The sequence below is a fragment of the Alexandromys fortis genome, unplaced genomic scaffold, assembly GCF_014885135.2.
Source record: "Alexandromys fortis isolate MF-2015 unplaced genomic scaffold, M_Fortis_MF-2015_v1.1 scaffold_88, whole genome shotgun sequence".
NCBI lineage: Eukaryota > Metazoa > Chordata > Mammalia > Rodentia > Cricetidae > Alexandromys > Alexandromys fortis.
The window spans coordinates 6574125-6588631 of record NW_026067961.1 but is presented as its reverse complement, the minus strand read 5'-3'; the positions used below and the strand labels follow the sequence as shown (position 1 = coordinate 6588631).

Sequence of the window (14507 nt, the reverse complement as noted above, 5' to 3'; positions counted from 1 at the left end):
GATCCTGTGCGTCAGCCTTCGCTCATGCTGAAGACTTTAGGACAAGCAACCGCTTACTGCCGTTTAATGAAAGAAAAGTGCTTAAGTTCCTTTTCAGTTCCCCTTGAGAGGCGGAAGTCTAAATCCTTTCCTAACTGTTCACAGCTCACATCCCTGGAGCTGCAGTATGTTTCCCCCAAACTTCTGATGTGCCGGGACCTTGAATTGGCTGTGCCAGGAACCTATGACCCCAACCAGCCAATCATCCGCATTCAGTCCATAGCCCCATCTCTGCAAGTCATCACGTCCAAGCAGAGGCCCCGGAAGTTGACCCTGATGGGTAAGGACCAAGTCCACCTCCTCTGTCCTGCCTCAGTTCCTGCCTTTCTTTTGAAATGATTGCCTGCTGCTTTCCCGGAGGCAGCCCCATCTGTCAGAAGGGAGAGGGAAGACAGTGAGTCTCCTCCTTTGCCCAGCGCTGCACTTGTTGAGTGAGCAGCAGACCGCTGCCCTTGTCTGATCATTCGGTTGCGGTGGGAAGCTACGGGAAACCGATGGTGCCAAGAAAGGCATCTGAGGTAAACATGGACCATGACAAGCTGTTACAAAGACAGCTTTTGTGCTCTTGGATGTTCCTGGTTTACCGTCCTTGTCCAAAATGAGCAGGCTGAACTTGGCTTTCTCACAGTAGACAGTGTTACCATGAAGCTGCCTCTGAGGTTGTTTTAGGAACAGTGCTGCCAGCCTGGACCACTTAAGGGAGGCCCAAGAGCTGTTCAAGCTCTGTGAGGTCTCTTGCCCTTTTAGGGAAGCAAGAGGGTGTTGGAACCGGGCCTCATTCTGTATTCCTGGCTGCCCTGTACTCACTGTGTATGTAGCTCAGGTTGGCCACAAATTTGAGGCACTCCTCCTTTGCCTTCCAAGTACTTGTATTGCAGGCTTATACCTCCAGGCCTGGCTTCCTCACAGTGTGTGTGTGTGTGTGTATGTGTGCGCGTGTGTATGTGTGTGTGTGTGTGTGTGTTTCTGATTGTTTTTTTGTTTTGTTTTTTGTTTTTGTTTTGTTTTGTTTTGTTTTTTGTTTTTTCGAGACAGGGTTTCTTTGTAGCTTTGGAACCTGTCCTGGAACTATTTGTAGACCAGGCTAGCCTTGAACTCACAGAGATCCACCTGCCTCTGCCTCCCAAGTACTAGGATTAAAGGCGTGCGCCACCACTGCTATGTTTCTGATTGTATGTGTATGTGAATAGTGTCTTTTTAATATTTATGTATTTATTATGTATACAATATTCTGTCTGTGTGTATGCCTGAAGGCCAGAAGAAGGCGCCAGACCTCTTTACAGATGGTTGTGAGCTGCCATGATGGGTGCTGGGAACTGAACCTGGGTCCTCTGGAAGAACAGCTAGTGCTCTTACCCACTGAGCCACCTCTCCATGCACAGCAAGCACTCTCGGCTGAGGAGCCGGCTGTCCAGTCCAGCTTTCTCACTCCTGAGAGCTTGTGGAGGGCCTAGCAGGGAGTTCAGCTGCTCCTCCTGGACAGAGTGAATGGCTTTGAGACGGACCGTAATAGAGGAAAGGGACACCTGCCTAGCCAGCTAGATGATCCAAACCAACCCTGGGACCAGGGATCAGTGTGGTGACAGATGTCTCAGCCAGACTGCGCTCACATCCTTCCTCACATTTGTTTATTTATATATTTATTTGTTCATGGGAGATTTTTTGAGATAGGGTCTCACTATGTAGCCCCATCTGTCCTGAAGCTCATGATATAGATCAGGCTGGCCTCAAACTCTCAGAGATCGGCTTTACCTCTGCCTCCAGAGTGCTGGGATTAAAGGTGTTCATCACTATGCCTGGTTTACTTTCTCACTCTTTGTTTTGTTTTTTGAGATAAGGTCAGAGTTCTGGCTGTCCTGGAACTCACTTTGTAGACCAGGCTGGCCTTGAACTCACAGAGCACTAAGATCCACTTGCCTCTGCCTCCCAAGTACTGAGATTAAAAGCATGCACCACCACCTTTCTCACCCTTAATAATGCTTGTTTCTGGGCTATATTGATGGCTCGAAAGCTAAGACCCTGTACTGTTCCTACAGGGTACACAAGTTCTGTTCCCAGCAGCTCTCAACTCTCTGTGACTCACGTTCATAGGGATCCGAAACTCTTGGCTTCCATGAGCACCTGGACACATATGCTCATACCCACACCAAGATTCATACATATGTGTAAAAACAACAAACCTTTAAAAAATAATGCTTGCTTCTTGAGCGCAGTGAATATTCACCCCCGTCAATCAATCATGGTCCCACCAGTGATGGCCTTTAGTATTTAATGGAGATGCTATGAATATTGTTCAGTTGGTAGCTGCTTGCCTTTCATGCACAAGCACTCTGAGTTGGAACTATGGGACAATATAAACCAGGCTTGGTGGCACACATAAACCAGTACTCGGGAGGCAAAGACTGGGAGGATCATTACAAATTCAAGGTCAGAATGGACTCCATGAGGCCCTGTCTCTTTAAAAAAGAGAGAGAGAGAAGCTTAAGAAGGAACTCTTACCTTCTTTTCTTTTTTTCTTTTTGGTTTTTCGAGACAGGGTTTCTCTGTGGCTTTGGAGCCTGTCCTGGCACTAGCTCTGTAGACCAGGCTGGTCTCAAACTCAGAGATCCGCCTGCCTCAGCCTCCCGAGTGCTGGGATTAAAGGCGTGCGCCACCACCGCCTGGCGAACTCTTACCTTTTTAAAGGTGCAAACCTTTAATCCCAGCACTCACAAGAGGCAGGCTGATCTCTGTGAGTTCAAAGCCAGCCTGGTCTACAGAGCTAGTGCCAGGACAGGCTCCAACGCTACTTAGCAGTGAAGCTGCTCCTTCCCCACCCCCCACCCCAGACTTACTTGCCCAGCCAGTTATGGGGCAGATCCCCTGACCTGTCCCTCTTCACGGTTCCTGGCCCCCTGCTGGTTCTCCCATTGGGCATATTCCACTGGAGCCCAGGTGATGCGGCCTGTAGGAGTCAGGAAAGGACAGAGGGGAACAGGGAACCTCTAGGGTCTCAACACGTCGTTCCCAGTCCTCATAAAATAGGTTTTAACTAAGCAGCGTTGGTTGTTGGGGACCACTGAAAGCAGAGCTGTTCTTCCCTCAGTTCAGGGATGTGTATGCGCTTGTCTGTGGGGACAGTGTAACTAGGAAGGGAGAGAGTTCCGGGGACCTTAGGAATAAGCTGGTGGTCTTGGGAGTGACGTGAGCAGCTCTGGCCTGCTTCAGTTGCTCCCCTGTTTCTTGCAGGCAGCAATGGGCACGAGTTTGTTTTTCTCCTGAAAGGCCACGAAGATCTGCGGCAGGATGAGCGAGTGATGCAGCTCTTTGGCCTGGTGAACACGCTCCTGGCCAATGACCCAACTTCTCTTCGGAAGAATCTCAGGTATTCAGAGCGCTGTGAGAGGCTGAGCTCTCAGAGTTCTTCACATTCCCTCCTCTGCTGTCTCTGGAATCAGGTATCTTCACAAACTTAGTAAAATTAAGTGCCTGAGTCAGGTCCAGTGGCACATGCCTGTAGTCCTAGAGCTTGGGAGGTAGAGACACAAGGATCAAGAATTCAAAGCTAGCCTAGAGAGAGCTTGAGGCCAACCTGAACTATATATGACCCCCTGTTGTGAAACAAAAATACCTCAGTATGGTGGCACACACCTATAATCCCAGAACTCAAGAAACAGAGGCAGGGGCAGGATTGCTGCATGCCTGCTCTTAACAGGTTCCAGACCAGCCAGGGCTACTTAGAGAAACCCACTCTTTTGTTTGTTTGTTTGTTTTTCTCTGTAGCTTTGGAGCCTGTCTTGGAACTAGCGCTCTGGTAGACCAGGCTGACCTCGAGCTTGTAAGTGGAGCAGCAGGCTGCATTCCCGCCTAGCTCCCCGCACAGCTAGCTTAGCCCCGGAAATAACAACACACAAATTGTTTTCTTTTAAACACTGCCTGGCCCATTCGTTTCAGCCTCTTACTGGCTAACTCTCACATCTTGACTAACCCATTTCTAACAATGTGTGTAGCACCACGAGATGGTGGCTTACCAGGAAGATTCTTAACCTACGTCCATCTTGGAGAGGAGAGCTATGGCGTCTGCCTCATTGCCTTCTACCCAGCATCCTGTTCTGTTTACTCTGCCTACCTAATTTTCTGTCCTATCAAAGGGCCAAGGCAGTTTCTTTATTAACCAATGAAAGTAACACATAGACAGGTGACCCTCCTCCATCACAAACTCACAGAGATCCACCTACCTCTGCCTCCTGAGTGCTGTGATTAAAGGCGTGCACCACCACCTGGCTGAGAAACCCTCAAAGCAAAACAAAACAGATGTTTAAGTGTCTGACAAGGAACACTAAGGTGCCCAGCAAAGAAGCTTCTCCAGATGTTTTGTTCAATTGTGTAATTAACACCTTTAGTGAGCTCAAAGAACTCAGAAGGTAATGCCTCGAAGATTAGACTCAGGGGTCTACAAATTTGATGTTTCCCCCAGACCCAGGCCAATGAAACTCCCTGCTGCGGCTCTGTCTCTTAGCCTGTGGCTGTTCCTCTAAATTACTTTAGCTCTCAATGTAGCCTTTCAGAGCTTCCTCCGCAGAGCCGAGTCTGTGAAGCAAGTTGAGGACCACTCCGGCTTCCATGGCATTTCTGGGGTGCCTTCCTCTCAGAGGGCCCCTCAGCCCACACCTTGCAGCAGGGAGCTCACCAAAGGCATTGTTTGTCCTAAGCTGATCCAAGGTGTGCTTTTGTTCACTGTGCAATCCCCTTCCTCCCCTGTGGCCACAGCATCCAGAGATATGCAGTCATCCCTCTGTCTACCAACTCGGGCCTCATTGGCTGGGTCCCCCACTGCGACACCCTGCACGCCCTCATCCGGGACTACAGGGAGAAGAAGAAGATCCTCCTGAACATTGAGCATCGCATCATGCTGCGGGTGCGTGCCACCCCATGCCAACACCCATGACCTCACGGACACCCACACTCCAGGGCACCCACACCTGTCTGGTGAAGCGTAGTCAGATATTTCTTGGGGCCACCAGCTCACAAATAATGACATGGAGACTTACTGTTAATTATGAAACCTTAACCTAAGCTTAGGCTTGTCCTACTAGCTTCTGTAACTTAAGTTCCTAAATTATTTTGATCTGCATTTTTGCCATGTAGCCATTACCTCATCTCTCCATGCTGCTCATGCTGCTTCTTCCCTGTCGAGCTCGCTCTCTGCCCTGACATCCCTCCTGCTCAGCTGTTGACCGCTCAGCTTTTTGTTACACCAGTCACGGGAGTACATTTTGTTTGTTTATTTGTTTGTTGTTGCAAGGGGGGTCTTTTCTTGTTTTTTTTTTGTTTTGTTTTGTTTTTTTGGTTTTTTTTTCAAAACAGGGTTTCTCTGTCTTCCAGTCTATCCTGGAACTTGCTTTGTAGACCAGGCTGGCCACAGACTCACTTGAGATCCACCTGCCTGTCTCACAAGTTCTGGGATTAAAGGTGTGCACCACCACCGCCCAACAGCAATACCTTTTCACAGTGTACCAACAGTGGGGTACCACTGAGAAAGCTGTCCATGGAAATCACTATGGAAAAAGCTTAATGAAGTAACTCATAACGCAAATAACTGCTGAGAAACAAAGGAGGGCCACCAAGAAGATTCAGGGCAAAGGCCCCTGCTGTACAGGCCTGATCTCCAGAATCCACAGTGAAGGGGAGAACCAACTCCCAGAAATTTCCTCTGACCTCCACATGCACACAAAACAATAAGACAATTTAAAAAAAAATTCAATTAAAAATGTTGCCTGGTGGTGGTGGCACACACTTTAATCTCAGCACTTGGAAGGCAGAGGCAGGAGGAGCTCTATGAACTCGAGGCCAGCCTGACATACAGAGTGAGTTCTAAGACAGCCAGGGCTACACAGAGAAACCCTGCCTCAAATAAAAAAAAATAAAATAAAAAAAAAAAGTGTTGGGCATAATGATGCATAATTTTAATCCTAATACTGGGAAGGCAGAGGCAAGTAGTTAGCCATGAGTTCAAGGCCATCCTGATCTACATAGCAAATCCCAGAACAGCCAGGGCTACAAAATAAAGCCTTGTGTTACCAAATTAAAAAAAAAAAAAAAAATAGCAACCATATTGTTTTTCCCTTTCCCTTGTTATTTCCTTTCTCTGTTGCCATTGCTGGTGAAATCAGCCCCACTCCGCTTGTCTCCCCCTGTTCTTCTAAATGTGAGTTGCCTATTGTGGCTCATTTCACTGACTGGTTATGTCCTGATTCAGATGGCTCCCGACTATGATCACCTGACTCTGATGCAGAAGGTGGAGGTGTTTGAGCACGCTGTCAACAACACAGCCGGGGACGACCTGGCCAAGCTACTGTGGCTGAAAAGCCCCAGCTCAGAGGTATGTCCTGGGGCTCTGCAGGCTGCCTTACTGCCACCACAGATACCCACGTATTACAGGAGGTGTGGTCATTTTTGTTGTGGTTAGATGAGGAATTTTCATGAAAAGCTTTCTGAAACCTGCCTGTAACCACAGCATTTAGGAGACTGAGGCAGGAGGATCACCATGAATTTAAGTCCATCCTTTGCTACATAGAGAGTTTTAAGAATCTGAGCTATATATTAGACCCTGTATTGGGGTGGAGAGGACTAGAGAAAGTGTTCAGTGGTTAAGAGCACTAACTACTCTTGCAGAGGACTTCAGTTAAGTTCCCAGAACTCACATGGCAGCTCACAACCATCTGTAACTCCAGTCACAGGGATCCAACATCCTTCTGGCCATCTCAGGCATCAGGCATATATGTGGTACACATACATACATGCAGGCAAAACACTCAAACACATATAAATAAATAAATCTTAAAAAATAAAATAAAAATGGGCCCGAGGGATAGCTTGGCAGGTTAATTCACCCTCTAACAAGCTGAGTTCAGTCCCTGGAACCCACATGGTGGAAGGAGAAAACTAACTCATACAAGCTGTCATCTGCCCTTTCCTCCCAGACACACATACACAAATAAATAAATACAGGGTTTTTGTTTGTTTGTTTGTTTGGTTTTTTGAGACAGGGTTTCTCTGTAGCTTTGGAGCCTGACCTGGAACTAGCTCTGTACACCAGGCTGGCCTCGAACTCACAGAGATCTGCCTGCCTCTGCCTCCCAAGTGCTGGGATTAAAAGTGTGAGCCACCGCTGCCCAGCCAATAAATACAGCTTTTAAAAGTCTTTAGTGGTCTGCTGCTGTCACTGGGTAAACATCCGCCTTCCCACCGTCTAGAGGCTGTGCTTTGCTCATACACTGATCTGATCTCCCCATGGAATCCATTCCAGGACTATCTCGTTGCTCTCTGCCTGTCTTAGGAACACACATCTCTTCACATTGGCTATCTCTGTTTTCTACCACAGAGGTTTGAGGACCCATGTGTGGATCAGAAACAGCGCTGTTAACATTTTTTGGAATGATATTAAGTATGGCAAACAACTTGGAAAGATGTTTACCTTCACAGTCTCGAGGAGAGAACATTTTCACTTACATTGTCACAGCACACTTCTGATAAAGTTTATACTAAGGCATAGTTTATAATCATGAATGGGATCTTTGTTCTGTTATCCATCCTAACTATTACGGTAGAAGCTAAGGACAGCTGTCCTGGACTGCTTAACTATGTTGAAGCTACTGATTCGTAGAACGCTGATTCATGGGTGCTCTTGTATTATAGGTGTGGTTTGACCGAAGAACCAACTATACCCGCTCCTTAGCCGTCATGTCAATGGTTGGATACATTTTAGGCCTGGGAGACAGGTGAGTGAATCTAATTTGTGCCTTTGAGTTTCTTTCTCCAGTTGTTCTGAATGGTTTCATTTTGTCTTCTAGTGAAATTTGTGACCATTGAAAATGACTATTTTATTTTTTAAAGGGCAAGCAAGCATGGCTTTATTGAGATGTAGGGTGACTGTGCCTGCAGCAGGGAGGGGTCCCCAAAGTGATTCATTGTTGTAACAGACTCTTTAGTCACCACTGTACTGAAGACAGATCATTCTCCATCTATAATTGAAACCAACCAAAGTAGAACCTTATCTTATACAGAATACACTTCTAAGTGTCATAACCAAAGAGATACTTCAGGCCTGGGATAGACTCAGTAGAAGAGCACTTGTGTAGCTAATGCAAAGCCAGAGTTTAATCTGCGGTATCATCTGAAAAGGAAAAAGAAAACTGGGAATGTTTAGATACTAACCAACAAGAAAGCAAACAAAACTGATCATTTGGTGTATACTGCTTTTCTTTTGGAATTGTGTCTCATGCAATTACCTGAGTAAAAATTGTTTTGTGCCCCCTACCTCCAAAATGAAAGCTAAGTTAAGAGCCAGGCTCTAAGACATACACCTCTAGTCCCAGCACCTGGGAGCTGAGATAGGAATGTTGCCTGAGCCTAAGATTTGAGATGAGCCTGGGCAGCAAAATGAGATCTCATCTTTAAAAGACAAGCCCAGCTGTTGTCTGAGTTTTCTGTCCTGCCTGGTTCCCGCAATCATTAAGTCCCAGAGAAATCACAGAGAGTTGTACATTAGTTATAAACTGATTGGCCCATTAGCTCAGGCTTCTTACTCTTATAACTTATATTAAACCATTATTTTTTGTCTATGTTAGCCATGTGGCTCTGTACCTTATTCGGTGAGGCAGTCACATCTTGCTTCTTCTGTGGCTTGGACAGGACTCCCAAAGAAACTTCCTTCTTCCCAGAATTTTCCTGTTCTCATTGACCCACCTCTACTTCCTGTCTGGTTGTCCCACCTATACTTCCTGCCTGGCTACTGGCCAGTCAGCATTTATTTAAAATATAATTGGCAGAATACAGACCATTATCCCACACCACCCAGTCGGGCTATAGAGATGACTCAGCAGTTAAGAACACTGGCTGTTCTTCCAGAGGGCCTGAGTTCAATTCCCAGCAGCCACATGGTAACTCACGACCATCCATAATGAGATCTGGTGCCCTCTTCTGGCATGCAGGCAGACCCTGTATACATAATAAATAAATCTTAAAAAAAAAAAAAAAAAAGACAAGGCCAATCAAGGCATAGTGGACAAACCCTTGACTCCAGCACTCAAGAGGCAGAAACAGAGCCAGGCAGATCTCTGAGTTTTAGGATAGCCAGGACTATACAGTAAGACTCTGTCTTTAAAAAAGGACAGAAGTTAAAAGCTAGCTCAGAAGTTAAAAGTCCTTACACCACAGGAACTGATAACCTGAATTCTCTCTCTGGAGAGAACCAGCTGTGAATTGTCCTCTATCCTCTAAATGCCAAACAAGAGCCATGTGTGAGTACTGTAAAACAAACTAGAGAGCTCTAGAAACCAGTAGTCTGATGCCGACACACACACACACACACTCTGTAAAACAAAATACAGAGCTCTAGAAATCAGTAGTCCAATGCCGACACACACACACTCTGTAAAACAAAATACAGAGCTCTAGAAACCAGTGGTTTGGTGGTTGGCAGTGGTGGTACACGCCTTTAATCACAGGACTCAGGAGGCAGAGGCAGACGGATCTCTGTGAGTTTGAGGCTAGAGCAAATTCCAGGACTGGCTCTAAAACTACAGAGAAACTCTGTCTCTGGAAGAAACAAAAAAAAAAAAAAAAAAAAGAAAGAAATCAATACTTTGAAATTTTTGAAACCCTGGCAGAATGCCTTTGAAGAAAGACTGACAGACTAAGAAGGACTTAGACTTATACAGACAAGCCCCTGTGGTAGCTGCTTGGTGGGAATAACTGAGCTATACCACTCTTGACAGAAATTTCCTGGGGACCCAAGATTCCAAGAAAGGAAATGCGAGTGCAGATAATAAAATGGGCTGTGCGGCCTCTGCTGCAAGCACACTCCTCTGCCTTTGTGACCCCAAAACAGCTTACACACAGGCGGGTGGGGACTGTGGTCACCTGAGAGTGGGACTTTGCCAGCCCCTGGCCTGGGGCTGTCTCACTGATTGATACACTCCCCTCCACTCTCGCTTGTCAGACACCCGTCCAACCTGATGCTGGACCGGCTGAGCGGGAAGATCCTGCACATCGACTTCGGGGACTGTTTTGAGGTGACTGCTGCACACAGCTAACCCTCCTGACGGTTCAGGCAGCTCCAGCTCCAAAGGCCTTCCCTTCCCCCTCCTCTTAGCCTCTCAGCCCCTTGGGCAAGGACTCTCCCCACATCCTCTCAAAGAAGAAGGATCTCCATCCTCCCAACTATGTGCTGGCCAGGGTCCTTTTTCTCTTCCCTGTTTTTGTTTTCGTAGTCGTCTTTCAAACCCCTGAGATAAATGCCCTCTTGCTGAATTCAACAGCGAACTTTTGTTTCCTTGCTGTGATGTCAGTCAGTGCACGCAATGAGAGAAGCCGCCCATCTTCCTTTGACCTTAGCTAGAGGTCAGAACCTAACCATGAATTTGGCTTTTTCTTTAATGACCATATAGGTTGCTATGACCAGAGAGAAATTTCCAGAAAAGATTCCATTTAGACTAACAAGAATGTTGACCAATGCTATGGAGGTGAGTAGATCCTGGGTACACACTGATTTGAAATGGAGCCTTCTCTGAGGACAGACATGATTTCTGTAGCAGGTCCCCGTTACCGTGTAGATGACCTTTGGAGGTCGGCATTGCATGTTGTGTATGTCCTGGCCCAGGTCTGTGCCCATGTCAGGGTGACACAGGCCCTCCCTTGCCTTGGTCACAAGGCACCAGTGAGCCACAGTTGGTAACTCCTGGCTCTGTGGCTCTGTCACTCTTACAGGTTACAGGTCTGGATGGCAACTACAGAACCACATGCCACACGGTGATGGAAGTGCTTCGGGAACACAAGGACAGTGTCATGGCTGTACTGGAAGCCTTCGTCTATGACCCTTTGCTGAACTGGAGGCTGATGGACAGTGAGTTTCAAATATGTGGGAGGAATTCTTTATAAGTTCTAGACCAGCCTGGGCTATGTGAAATAAGTATGTATGTAGGTAGGTAGGTATGCATGCATGTATATATGTATGTGTGTGTGTGTATTTATATATATATTTGTGTATATGTATATGTTCCAAAAGCATTACAGAGCAGCTCTGGGGCTCGAGAGGAATCTCAGTATTTTTATGAGCTGTAGAACACTCCTAGGGCTCGAGAGGAATCTCAGGTATTTTATGAGCTACACAACACTCCCACTCTTGCCTTAGCTATTTAAATGAAGATTTTTTTTTTCTGGATAAACTGCACCTTCATGGGTTTCATTTGTTTGGTCTGTAGCGTGGGAAGCTGGGATTCAGTAGGAAACACAGTTGTGATGTGAGGCTTCTGGTGCTCTGGGAGTAAGCCAGCACTCACCTTGTCTAAGTCAGGTCTGCAGTGGACAGCTTCTAGGCCTCAGATCCCAGCTCTCGCCCTTGGTTTTGAGTGATAGATCTTGTTCACTATTCAGCATGACAGCTTTTGAAAAAAATTACGTTTTTATGATCATAAGGAAATACCTTTTTAACCAAGTTTCTTTCAAGTCACAGTCTGAAGTACTTCCTAACACTTAATTTCTTTTCCTAGCAAATAGTAAAGGCAATAAGCGGTCTCGAACAAGGACAGACTCCTACTCTGCAGGCCAGTCAGTAGGTGGGTACGTCCCAGGGAAGTTGGCAGACCCCATTCCTCATCTCCAGAGCATTTGGTCATCTTACCCTCACAGCAAGTTTGAGGTCAGCCTGGGGACCTGAGTTCAATTCCCAGAACCCATGTAAAAGGTAGGAGAGACTGACCTATGGAGGTTGATCACATAGGAACTGTAACATGTACTCTGTTGACAGAGGTTTTCTGTCCTGCCCAGTAACCACAGTAATTAAGTCCCAAAGAAATCACGCAGAGGTCTACATTAACTATAAACTGAATGGCCCGTTAGCTTAGGCTTGTTAGCTGTGCTATGGTGGCACAACGCCTTTAATCCCAGCACTTGGGAGGCAGAGGCAGGTGGATCTCTGTGAGTTCAAGGCCGCCTGGTCTACAAGAGCTAGTTCCAGGACAGGACAGGCTCCAAAGCTACAGAGAAACCCTGTCTTGGGGGAAAAAAAAAAAGAAAGAAAGAAAAGAAAGAAAGAAATCCTCTACAAGAACTTAGGTTTATTAACTCTTACAACTTATATTAGCCGTTATTCTTGTCTGTGCTAGCCATGTGGCTCAGTACCTTATTCAATGAGGCAGTCACATTTTACTTCTTCTGTTGCTGGGATAGGTAGGACTCTGGAAAGTGTTTCCCTCTTCCCAGAATTCTCCTGTTCTCATTGACCCGCCTCTACTTCCTGTCTAGTTGTCCTGCCTATACTTCCTGCCTGGCTACTGGCCAATCAGCATTTATTTAAAATATAATACACAGGATACAGACCATTGTCCCACAGCACTTACCCCTCTTTTTGTTAAAATGAAAGAAAGAAAGAAAGAAAGAAAGAAAGAAAGAAAGAAAGAAAGAAAAAAGAACTTTGAATCTAATATCCTTAGTTTAGCTTTTCTCCTGACCATTATCTATAACAACTTGTAACCAACATTCTAAACAAAGGAAAATATCCATAGTCCATTTTTTGGGAATATGGGTATAGTTTTCCAGGCTACTTCCTGCTGGTTGGGGGTGCTAATAATCTTATGAGAACCTAAAGAAAATTTAGAATTATGATCAAGTCCTGACTGGAGTAAGTATCCTGTGAGGCTTGATCGTCTCAGGCAGCATCTTGAATTTGTTCAGGATGTAGAACTCAAACATCTGGGCCATCTGTTCCTACCAGAGATTTCTCAGGTGGTCTTCCTTCATTAAACCTGATTTTTCTTAATTCAGAATGAATCCATAGCCTCTCATTTTCTTTGGAAATAAAAGCAAAACTTCTCCAAAGTACCATATCTTTTGACTTCAATTTTGAAGTCAAGGCATTTACAAAATACTTATCTTGAATTAAATCAACAGCATTTATAAGCAAATATATTTTAGCAGCTGTTGCTCCTTCCTCAGCATTCAAACAATTCAAAGAGAATATAATAACATACAGTATTCATACTCTCTGTGTAAATCATCTTTTCGTAGCTTTATTTTAACCTCTATTTCTTTTATTTTTAATTTTTTCCTTTTTAAGACAGGGTTTTTCTGTGTGTCTTTGGCTATCCTGGAATTCACTCTGTAGACCAGGCTGTCCTTGAACCCACAGAGATCTGACTGCCTCTGCCTCCAAAGTGCTGGGATTAAAAGGTTGTGCCACCAAACCTTGAACTCACAGAGGTCTGCCTGCCTCTGTCTCCCAAGTGTTGAGATTAAAGGTGTATGCCACCACACCCAACTACTCTCTTTTTTACAAGGACTTTGACCTTTAGCCTGCATATATTTTTAAAACACTGTGAACCATTTAGAGGTTTTCTTTGTCTTTGACTCTCTCTTTACGTATCTCTTTCTTTTTCTGACTACATGAATCTTTATTTGCTAAACGATATGGCTAAGGTTAAAGCTGGGGCTTTGGCGGCTGGATACAGCCCATTTCTTAGCTTTCTGAGACTCCAGCCTCATGGTGGAGGTACCAGCTGTAGCCATGTTTATTGCCACAACTCTATGGCGTTTCAAGGTCCCTGCCAGCAATCAAGCTGCAGCAGTCTGCTTACAAACCACACTCAAATGCTCTGTAGCCAGACCTCCTGCCTGAAAGAGTCAGAGTTTACACTGGCAGGACATCCCAGAAAGCCAGCATTTTAAAACGATGCAGCTTTTTTCCTGCTATGGCTGAAAACTAAAAAAGCATGCGGTCAGCTTTTCATCGATACCATTTAAGTGTTTTGTGGCAGGGCCTCTTAAAAGAGCTGCAAGGTTTTATAGCTAAAGCTGAGTCAGGAAGCCTCTCTTAAATGAGAGTGCTTGCCTCTAGCAAGCAGAGCCCACCTGAGAAAATGCTGCTATCAATAAGGCATGCTTAACTCTATTCTTTTCTGTATAAAATAGCAGGGCTGGAGAGATGGCTCAGCAGTTAGGAGCACATACTGCTTTTCCAGAGGACCTGAGTTTGTTTCCCAGCATGCTATTAGGTGGATCACAGCTGTCTGTAATTCCAGCTCCAGGAAGATTCAATTCCTCTGGTCTCAGGCACCCACACCACACATACATGTGGACATGCCCATACACACATACATACATATAATTTTAAATGAAATAAATTAAAAGAAACATAAGAGTAACAGCGACGTGCTGTGGCACATGGCTGTAATCCCAGCACCTGGGAGGTAGAGGCATGAGGACCTCTTTACCTACATGAGGAGTTTAAGGGCAGCCTCTGATATCTGAGACCTCTCAAAAGAAATTAGAGGGCTGAGCACGCCTTTAATCCCAGCATGCAGAGGCGGGCGGATCTCTGTGAGTTCGAGGCCAGCCTGGTCTACAAGAGCTAGTTCCAGGACAGCCTCCAAAGCTACAGAGAAACCAAAAAAAAAAAAAAAAAAAAAAAAAAAAAAAAAAAAAAAAAAAAA

General features: G+C 45.6%; 1 protein-coding gene across 1 annotated transcript in view; it reads left to right on the top strand.

Annotated features, from left to right (window-relative positions):
- The window catches only part of Mtor (mechanistic target of rapamycin kinase), a 101319-nt gene that overhangs the window by 82601 nt on the left and 4211 nt on the right, over positions 1 to 14507 (top strand). The window contains exons 46-54 of the mRNA XM_050153143.1: positions 145 to 319; positions 3268 to 3403; positions 4789 to 4936; positions 6278 to 6400; positions 7717 to 7799; positions 10022 to 10094; positions 10470 to 10544; positions 10789 to 10924; positions 11571 to 11636. Coding sequence (XP_050009100.1) covers positions 145 to 319; positions 3268 to 3403; positions 4789 to 4936; positions 6278 to 6400; positions 7717 to 7799; positions 10022 to 10094; positions 10470 to 10544; positions 10789 to 10924; positions 11571 to 11636 — 1015 coding nt within the window. The remainder of the gene's footprint in view (positions 1 to 144; positions 320 to 3267; positions 3404 to 4788; positions 4937 to 6277; positions 6401 to 7716; positions 7800 to 10021; positions 10095 to 10469; positions 10545 to 10788; positions 10925 to 11570; positions 11637 to 14507) is intronic.